A 10,178-nucleotide genomic window follows, 5' to 3' on the forward strand; every position below is an offset into this window, starting at 1 on the left:
TTGCATGTTTTCTGAATACAGGAATGAGTTATGTGTACCATGTGCAAAATAAATTACATTAAGACACTACATTTTGGAAGTTACTTACTGTGGTCTTTTAAACTTCTTGCCAGAAACAGACTAGTCTGTATTTTGGTGTATTTCAGTACATGAAGAACAAATTGGGGAGGCAGGTGGACAGTCAGATCAGACAGAATGAGTATCCTCTCATTTCTACACTGGAAATACAATCTTAGTATTGGTATGAGATTAATCATCTCGGCTAACTTCTGGGTGGATAGAAGAGCCTGGATATTTTTTTTTTTAAGTTTATGTATACACAGAAATACAGTAATTATAAGGATATTCAGTGTACATACCCGTATTACTAGCACCCAGATCAAAATTTTAGATTACACAATTTGGATTTTTAAGAACACTGCTATAGAAGTAAACTTCAAATTTATACTAGCAGAATATTGAATTCACTAATTTATAAGAACCAAAACAGGAGGGGCGCCTGGGTGGCTCAGTGGGTTAAAGCCTCTGCCTTCAGCTCAGGTCACAATCCCAGAGTCCTGGGATCAAGCCCTGCATCGGGCTCTCTGCTTGGCAGGAAGCCTACTTCCCCCTCTCTCTCTCTGCCTGCCTTTCTGCCTACTTGCGATCTCTGGCTGTCAAAAAAAAATTAATAAAATCTTAAAATTTAAAAAAAAAAAAACAGGACTGTCTGATATTCTGAGTGTTTCTAGTTTATCTTGTTTCCCTGCTTTTTATATCTAAAAGGACACTTAATACAGCTATGAATTAATACAGCATTTGTAACCTTTGTATTAAAGTATTCAAATATAAAATAACCTGATCTGGTGGAAAGGATACTAGACTCCTAGAATTTTAAATTGGAGTTCAAGTCCCACCCTTTTAACTTGTAATCGTATGACCTTGGACAAGTCATACTTTTCTTTTATGCCTTTTTTTATTTGTAAAATGGGAATGCCTTAAAGTGAACTCTGCACAAAAATCTGTTGTAGTTTATTCATTCAAAAATAGTTTTTGATACTCAATATTTATTTACTCTGTGCCAGATACTTAGTTAGCTTGATGCTAAAAAAAAACAAAAAAAATACAGCTACTCCTCAGATTTATGTTATATATATTTAACACAATTAAAGATCTTTAAATACACACTCCCTGCACTTAGCCTATAGAAGAGGATCTAGTTCATCAGTGAAATGTTGAATTAAGCAAATTCAGAATGTGCAAACAGAATGGTATTTAGTATGTCATTAAATAAGTACTGAATAACATAGGTGTATAAATAAGTTCATGTGAAATATCATTGTTAGTTTAATCAGATAAAAAAGATAACATTAAGAAGACGGGCCCTGCAACCATTTTCTTTAAAGTGCCAGATTGTAGAAGTCTTAGGCTCTATATACCATTTGGTCTCTGTTACAAGCTATTCATCTCTGCCATTCCATCTCAAAAGCACCCTTAAACAATACATGAGCAAATGGGCATGGTCCTGTGGCAGTAAAACCTGATTTACAGGCTTTAGGCTGAATCTACAGAGGAGTAATACTAATTTGCAAATGTGAGGTATGTGTAGTAAGTAATCCTAAATTTTCATAGGAAGGGAAATTAATGGGCTATGATGATCTGGGAAGAGATGGAATTGTAACTCGCTCTGTAAACTAGATAAATTTTAGACTTGAAGCAGGAAGGAGTTTTAGGGAACTGGCATAAATATAATCCATTGAGGGCTTCAAGAAGATATGTTTAAGGAACGGTAAGTAGATGAATTTCATGGAGAGGAAGGTTTGAGGAAGAGAGGTGTTCGAGAACTGTGATAGGACCAGAGTTTAGAGTGGAGGACCTTGTATATCAATTTTAATTTTATCCAGAGGCATTTTAAAGGAAGGAGTTACACATTGAAAGCAGTATTTTAGAAATAACTGGTCACCGCAATGGATTATTTCGGAGTATGGAGTTGATAGAAGCCTTGAAACCTGGCTGTTAGTCTGTCGTAATTGTCTTTACTTGTAGTTTTCAGAGCCTAAATTAGCATAGTTAGTTACTGTGGGGAGTAGAAAAGAGAAGGGGTGGCCTTGTGCTTGCCTCAGTCTTGTAAATCACTTAGGAGGAGGAAATGAATGAATTCAAAAAGTACAAATAATTACTATGAGTGGATTACATCGTCTTTTTGAGGTATTCTTGGTTATACAACAAGGTTTTCCATCTATTTTAATCTTAGATTACTAAAAAATAGATGAAAGGACAATTACTTCTGAGACTTATTAGGAGTTTATAGTTTACCAGTCATTCTGACCTCTTGGATTTACAGTTACTTTAACCATTTTTTAAAACTTTATGGGACTGGGAAAGATAACTTGCTAGCAGAAAGTTGTTTATGATAATGTTTATGAAAGGTAATGCTAGTAATTTGCAAGTGCACTTGAATTACTGAGTGAAGTGACTAAAACTTAGGTTGCACCTAGAAATATGTGTTAGAGAGTATTATGGTGCAAAGAAACATGCTTAAATTGAAAGATATAATAGAGGTTCTTTTTTTCTCTTTTAAGATTTGTTTACCCGAGGTATTGATATACAAGCTGTGAATGTGGTAATAAACTTTGACTTCCCAAAGCTGGCAGAGACCTATCTCCATCGTATTGGAAGATCAGGTGAGGAAAAGGAAGATGCCCTTTTTTGGGGGGGTGAGTGGGTAGGAAGGTGCTCTTTTAAGACTGATCCCTAGGGGCCCCTGGGTGGCTTAGTTGGTTAAGGGACTGCCTTTGGCTCAAGTCATGATCCTGGAGTCCGGGGATCAAGTTTTGCATCGGGCTCCCTACTCAGCAGGGAGTCTGCTTCTCCCCCTGACCCTCTACTTCTCATGCTTTCTGTCTCTCTCAAGTAAATAAATAAAATATCAAAAGGGAAAAAAAGACCAATACCCAGTTCTTCTAGAGCATTTAAGAAAAAATAACTTTACTGTATGCTTAAATTGATACAAAATTCACAAGTGAGATCCTTTTCTCATTAGGTGGTGCAGTCTGTAACTACTATTTAGAATACATATTTTGGCAACTTTTGACACAAATGAGTATCTGTTTTTTCATTTGAAAAAGGAGTAATGGGGGCACCTGGGTGGCTCAGTGGGTTAAACCGCTGCCTTCGGCTCAGGTCATGGTCTCAGGGTCCTGGGATCGAGTCCCACATGGGGCTCTCTGCTCAGCGGGGAGCCTGCTTCCTCCTCTCTCTGCCTGCTGCTCTGCCTACTTGTGATCTCTCTCTCTCTGTGTCAAATAAATAAATAAAATCTTTTTTTAAAAAAATGAAAAAGGATTAATAGTATACTACTTTGGGCTGTGAAACCTGAAGGTGTAATGTGTGTATGAGGAGTCCTTATCATAAGAAGCGGTTTTATAAACTCAGAATGGCACTGAACAAAAACATCAGTCCTGTATGGTTTTGCCACTAAGAGACTTGTATGTGCACATCAGTTCTCCTATTTTAACTCAATCTTTTATTAATTAAAAAATGTTCTTCATTTTTAGGTCGCTTTGGTCATCTTGGCTTAGCCATCAACTTGATCACATATGATGATCGCTTCAACCTGAAAAGTATTGAGGAGCAGCTGGGAACAGAAATTAAACCGATCCCAAGCAACATTGACAAGAGCCTTTATGTGGCAGAATACCACAGCGAGCCTGTAGAAGACGAGAAACCTTAACAAGCATGTGCGTACCTGACAGAACAGCTAAGTGAGCATAGTATTTAAATCAAGATCCTCTTTCCTGGAGGAAATTTAATAGCAGTGATAGGGTAGAACACCTGTTGGCATAAATGACCGTAAACTGGATGTATTGCTTCTATGAAGTTGTGGTCCCATTAGAGAATTCATAAATGCTGCTTGTTTGTTTGTTTTTTGTTTTGTTTTGGGGGGGTTGATGTATTTATTTGACAGAGAGAGAGGGAGAAGCAAGCTAGATGCAGGGCCCTATCCCGGGACCCTGGCATTATGACCTGAGCTGAAGGCATACGCTTCATCTGAGCTACGCAGGCACCCCTACATTCTGCTCTTAAATGCAGTTTTCTTGTATAATGTGATACGTGAGCAGCAATTAAGAAATCCAGCCTTTCAAAACAATGAAAGCAAAGAAGAATCTTTTTCATCAGTCTGAATATGAAAATATTTTTTGTCTTTTCCTTTATCACTCAGTCATTTCTCTGTTGTTAGCATCACTCTTAATTTCTGCTGGGCGTCTTAATAAATCAAGTTAATTATCTGCAGTGCCTCCTTGCCAAATGTTTATTCAGGTTGTGAGGATGTCTTTTTTTAAATGCCCACTCTTGTTTCCTGCACCATCCTTACCTTTTATTGTTTGGTGACTGTTGGACTCTGGTAATAATGCTCAAAAGAAGGCTCAGCAGAACTGAATACAGACTGTTTTTGTAGTTTTTTCTAAGGAAAATAAAACTTTGTTTATTTGAGAGAAGGTAATTAACAAATTAGCAATGAGCATTTTACCTGTTTTTTTGTTTTTTTTTTTTTTTAAGATTTTATTTATTTATTTGAGAGAGAGGGAGCACAGGCAGGGGCAGAGGAAGAGGGACAGGCAGACTTCCTGCCGGGCGGGAACCCTAAGATCCTAGGAGCTTGACCCGAGCCTAAGTCAGATGATAGCCGATTAAGCCACCAGGCACCCCATTTATGTGTTACTCTTTCCATTTTAGTTTCTTTTCCCCCCCAGCCCCCAAAATGTCAAGCAAAACCCTCAAACATAAAAGTAAGTGTTTGCTCATACCCTGGCAAGCTGTCAAGTTTATGGAAGTTAAAAAAAAAAAAAGAAAATCTTTTAAAAAATTTATTTGTTTTGGATATCAGAACTTTCAGGCTCTCATTCTATTTCTGGAATGACTAGCAGAAATTCCTTAATCCTAAATGGAGTCTACAGCAGGCAGAGGCTCAGTCGAAGCCACTACAGAGAGAGCATTTGGATTGGAGTTGTGAAAACCTAGGTATCCTGGTTCATATTGTTTTCACAAAAGTTAATTTTAGGTTTCTTCTTTCTTTAGGCTTTGACAAACTACAGAAGGCTCGTTTGGATCTGTGACACATCGTTTGGGGGGGATGCTCTTCTCTTTGTGGGTTTTTCATCTTCTTTTTATTTTGGAACTATGAAGACTTAAAAGAGCTCAGACTTTTTTTTTCTTTTTTTAACTGGTGAAGAGAAAAAGCTGAAAAGAAGGAATTTACCTTTTTTGTTCCACTTGTTTGCACTGTGTGCTGACTGAACATTAGTTGCACTAACCGCTGGTTTTTAAAAAAATGTTTTCTGGGGAAGGGGGACAAGGAAGGAAGATAAAGAAGAGAAGGGGAGAAACCCTAAAAAGAGAAGAATCTTGATGAACACACAAGCTTGTCTACAATTTCAAAATTCTCCAACAGCTGACTCTTGAGTGCATTTCAACTTCTCCCTTATTACTCATCCGTTTTTTAAGCCTGAAGAGCTTATTACTTATTTGTGCGAAGTGCCTTATGCTATGAGACCATTCAGAATATCATCTTTTAGACACAGCCCAAGGAGTCAACAATAGTAATTCTTTCCTTTTTTCTTTTTTTTTTTTTTTCCTATCTTTTTAAATCTTTTGTCTTTTCATTTTTGTTTCAAGTTGAAGTCTCTCCCTTCCCTTTTTACCCGATACTCAAGCCCAGGGCTGGAAGATGACACGTATTAGTACTGTTAAACACCATTCTCTTTTTCTTTATGTGGAGGAGTTGATATGCAACTGCAGTTCATCCGCACTGTAAATACATGTATTTAAAAAAAAAAAAACAATCCCAAGTAAAAATTTCTTCTGGGCTGAGTAGATTACAACATCATCGCTCCCAAAGGAAAGAGCAGTCTATCATTGCAGGAGCCATATGACAAGCCTTTGTGCTCTATAGCAGAACACTAAAGACTGGTTTACATTCGCTTCCATTAGCAGTTATGGCACTTGATGTGTAGACGTGTCGGAGCCTGACCCTCTTTCCTCTGTGGCAAAGCGCGTCCCATAGAAAATTGGGTGTGTATACTTGTATAAACTTTGTAAATAAGTTTTTTTCTGGGTTCATATATATATATACATATATATATATTTTTTTTTTGGATGAAGGTTGCTGGGATTAAGGGGATTAGAATGATTATGGGAGCAGCTAAAGATGAGAGGGGCTCAGTTTTCCGCAACACTAAATTCTAAAAAGTACTTCGGCCTCTTCGTGTAGAGTACAGACCTCTGTGGTGACCCTGTGTTAGAAGAGGGACCCAGAAGTCTGGGATTCACTGTTGCTACCACACTGTATCATCTAATAGCTTTGGAGAACACCTGCCAGAGAGAGCAAGGAAACTTCAAAAACCTATGACTCAAGATGTTATTTTTGAGGAGCTCTCTGATTTGCTTCTTTTTCCCCTTTTAAAAAAAGTTTGAGGAACTTTTTGAGCTCAGCAAAAGGGGACAACGATTAATCTCCTTTGCAGTGTGGAATTCAATTGAGTGGCAGTGTCTGAGCAGTATATGTACAAAGCATGGATTTTGCATTTCAGAATATTAGCCAGTATCAGCATTGGTAATGTTAGCAGTTCTGGAGCTTACTTTCTGTGGATCACTTCCTGTACTCTGTGTGTTGCCCTCTGCCCACCTTGATACATAAACTTGCAGGAATGGGCAACTCCTGAGAGCTGTTAACTTTCATGCTACAGAAAGCTGCTTGCCATCCTTTTGCTTTGTGACAAGAATTATCTGTCATTTTGCATTGTAAATTGCTGGCAAATGCTTTTACAGTCAATGGTGTTGCTTTAAATTGTGCCCCTCCCAACATGCTTGATGTTTGGCCTGATCTCCAGGCAAAAGGAGTGAGATGAATCAAACCAGTGAACTTTTTTTTTAAATGTTTTTAATTCCCTTTTAACCCAGTGTACTAGGTCAATCAGGAGGCATCTAGGGTTTAAAAAAAAAAAAAGGCAAAAAATAAAATTAAAAAAATTTGAATTCCATATTCCATTTTTTAAAACCCTAAAATATTACAAGATAAGTCCTGCATATGCTTTCGTGCTTAACTCATCTGGATAAAGAAATCAATTATTCAAAGTTTGCTTTTTTGACTCTTGCCTAGTTCTGAGTGAAACTATTTGTGACTCACCCAAAACTCCTTAGGATCAAAATCCTGCAGATGCCTCCTGATCAGACATAGCCCTAACTCCTTAAAAACCTGTCGCAAGAGCTGCACAGTACAAACCCAAAAAGAGGAAGCTCATTTATTTGGTATCCAAGCTATGTTCTACCCAGCCAATGTTGGTTACTAAATACAAGCCCTAATTAAGGAATAACTTTTTTCCAGGGAGGGGAGGGGGGAGGGAATTTAGAAGGCATCAACTTTTGACCAAAAAAATCTTGCCCCTTGTACTGATGCAGCTCTCTCTTTCTCTCCCACCTCTGGCGAGATAAGAGGGATCATTCATTATAGAAGAAAAGCAAGAAAGGCTTGTAAATGCAATTTGATATCTCGCTAGAGTGTGTGGGTGACAAAACAAACCGCACAGTCTTTGCCATCCTCAGACTGTGCCTGGTGCCACATGCCTGTGGGTCCCTCTTAAAGCACAGACTTAATTGAAAGTATTACTGAAGTACAGCCTCTGATGAGGAGTGGCACTTAAACTATCTGGGACACCACTATTGGACACAGTCCTGTAGAGGCAGGTGTCCAGTTTTGGTGCTTGACTCTTGAAAGGAATTGTTAAATGGAAAGATGCTCTAAAGACTAGGTCAAAGCCTAGTCTTTTTTTTTTTTTTTTTTTTTTAATCCCCATCCCTATAAGGAGCATTGTTTGGAAATTGTTTTTGTGTTATTTCCACTATTGGGTATCTGTTTTAAGTAACGGTAATATTTTTTCCAGTGCTTCATTTTGGATGAAACCGTTCCCTATTTTTAATACTTAAATTATGTCCAACTCCTGGTTTTGCCTGTGGTTGTAGTTGTGTAATGGGTTATGGACTGTTACACACCTTGCTGCCTCTGGGCTTGTGTTTTGTTTTTATCTTCCCATACATTCCAGTGGAGAAACTTTCTTGGCCTTCCCTTGGAAATAGAATAAACTTACTCTGAAGTGATCTTCCATGGGAAGAAGTAAGAGAGAAGCAAATCTGAATATATCTCTCAATTATCTTCCAGTTGGTCCCAGCATCATAATATGGATGGGCCCCAATGGCTGGGCAGGGTGGGGGGGGTAGGCAATTGGTTATTAAAATTTGTTTTCAGAATGAGATGGGAGCATCTTTCCTTTGCTGTGTGCTTTGTGTTTGATACCATCCTGCTCGGGTTAGAACCAGATAACTCAGCACAAAGCCTTGAGTGTACATTTGTTGGAATCAAAACATCTCATTCTGATCTCTTGGGTTTTTGTTTTTTTTTTTTTTTGGTTTTTGTTTTTTTTTTTGCTTTTTTAAGTAGGGGTGGGAGGGAGGTTACTATGCCCCAAAAGGGAGGGTGTCTGCACTAAGGATTTAGAAACACTTTGAAAGCTCAAAACTTCATCAGAAATGGCCTTTAGCCACACTCCTGACCTTATAGATGAGTAACAAAATGAAATAATATTTTGGGAATTAAGCCATGTTGTTTTAATTTGCTACTTTTTTCAAGGTTCTGTCTGTCTAAAAAATTGTTACCATGGTATCATTTTCTGACAAAATACCTTTGTCAAGCAAAATTTTTGGCTTCCTGGAGCTGAAGTCAACTTTTTGGTGAAATTAAGTGGACTTCGGTGAGCTTGTAGATCTACTTGATATCCTTAAAGATAGCTTTTAAAACTCCCAAAGAAAATATCGGATCTTAAAAACTCATCTTTGGGGTAAAGAGTTAAGTGTCCAAAGGCTGTAACAGTTCATGAGATTAGAGGGAGCTAGCCTGGCACCTGGACTCTGCCCCTCCATAGCTGACCGATTCCAGCAGAAGTGTGTTTAAATTCTCCAGTAGACAATACTGGGCAGGGCAAGGGAGGGGGTAGGGCTGGGTTATTAAAGATACAGGCTACTGTATTTTAACCAGTGGTTGTGGGGGAGGGGTGCCTGGAGAAAACAAAGTCACTTCCCTTTTTTGAAACAACCTAAACTTTAAAAAAAAAAAAAAAGTATTTTTGTTGAGTAAAAATGGGATAGAATTCCAATGTCCCTAGCCACAAGGGACTAGTTCCACTGAGAAGTGAACAGTGGGGACTCAAATTTTTGAAAACATTTGGGGAAAGGGAAAATTGGCTTTCTGTTAATTGGCAAATGTTCCAGTGGGACTCTGTTTTTGTTGGGATGTGTTATGTTGTGTGTACACATATGGACCAGAGTCTTCTGAGTTTATAAGGTTCAGAAAAAATGGTTGATAAAATCTTGGTTTTTGTTAATTTATCTCAATAAAAGCCCACTGGAACTCCAAATGTGTGTGTAGTATGTCCTTAGCAGGCTGTGCTATTTAGGAATCCTTGCATTTGAGAATATTTTACTAAAGCAGTTCACGTGGTGAGACAGTAGAACATTCTCAACACTACACCTATAAGCCCAATTGAGTAAAATCTGAGATGGCTCATCTCAGTGCACCCTCATCCTCTAGATAATGTCCTACTGTCCTCATTTCACTTTCAGTTTTCATTGCCTCAACAGTAAACCAAGATAATCATTTGGGGAGATGTTAGTTTGTGATACATGCAAGTGGGTTATAAGTAATCACCTCCCAGAACTGTTCAGATGTTTCAGTAAACTGAACATGCCCACAAAGTTTGCTTAGGAATAACTCACAATACGAACAGAATTTGTGCGTGAAGTACAACAAAATACTGATGAAAGAAATTAAAAGACCCAGGTGAGAAATTCAGACACTTGAAACACAGCCCCTTTGTTCTAACCCCAAAAGAAATAGGTGTAACTAACAAGATGTACACAACATTTAAAGCTGCAAAATAACTGATGAAAGAAATTGAGAGGTGCCATGTTCATGGATTGCAATGCCATAACAATTTTGAAAAACTCGAAGGGATTATTAATCTGTTTTCAAGACTAGGCTACAGCAAAGTCGTAAACTGCTTTTACTACAGTACATTGTGTATGAAAAACGTAGGTGGACGTGACCTCAACCTTTCCATCTAAAGAGCAGAGAAGAGATTGCAGAGATT

The 10,178-nt window shown here is 38.1% G+C and overlaps 1 protein-coding gene across 4 annotated transcripts in view; it reads left to right on the forward strand.

The window, feature by feature from the left end:
• The window catches only part of DDX6 (DEAD-box helicase 6), a 33,311-nt gene extending 23,865 nt beyond the window's left edge, over nucleotides 1-9,446 (forward strand). For all 4 annotated transcript variants that reach the window (XM_059415990.1, XM_059415984.1, XM_059415997.1 and 1 more), the window contains exons 12-14: nucleotides 2,562-2,663; nucleotides 3,537-3,719; nucleotides 5,059-9,446. In XM_059415990.1, coding sequence (XP_059271973.1) covers nucleotides 2,562-2,663; nucleotides 3,537-3,712 — 278 coding nt within the window. In that variant the 3' untranslated portion in view covers nucleotides 3,713-3,719; nucleotides 5,059-9,446. The remainder of the gene's footprint in view (nucleotides 1-2,561; nucleotides 2,664-3,536; nucleotides 3,720-5,058) is intronic.
• Nucleotides 9,447-10,178: the final 732 nt, after the last annotated feature.

This window comes from Mustela nigripes, chromosome 1 (assembly GCF_022355385.1).
Source record: "Mustela nigripes isolate SB6536 chromosome 1, MUSNIG.SB6536, whole genome shotgun sequence".
Classification (NCBI taxonomy): Eukaryota; Metazoa; Chordata; class Mammalia; order Carnivora; family Mustelidae; genus Mustela; species Mustela nigripes.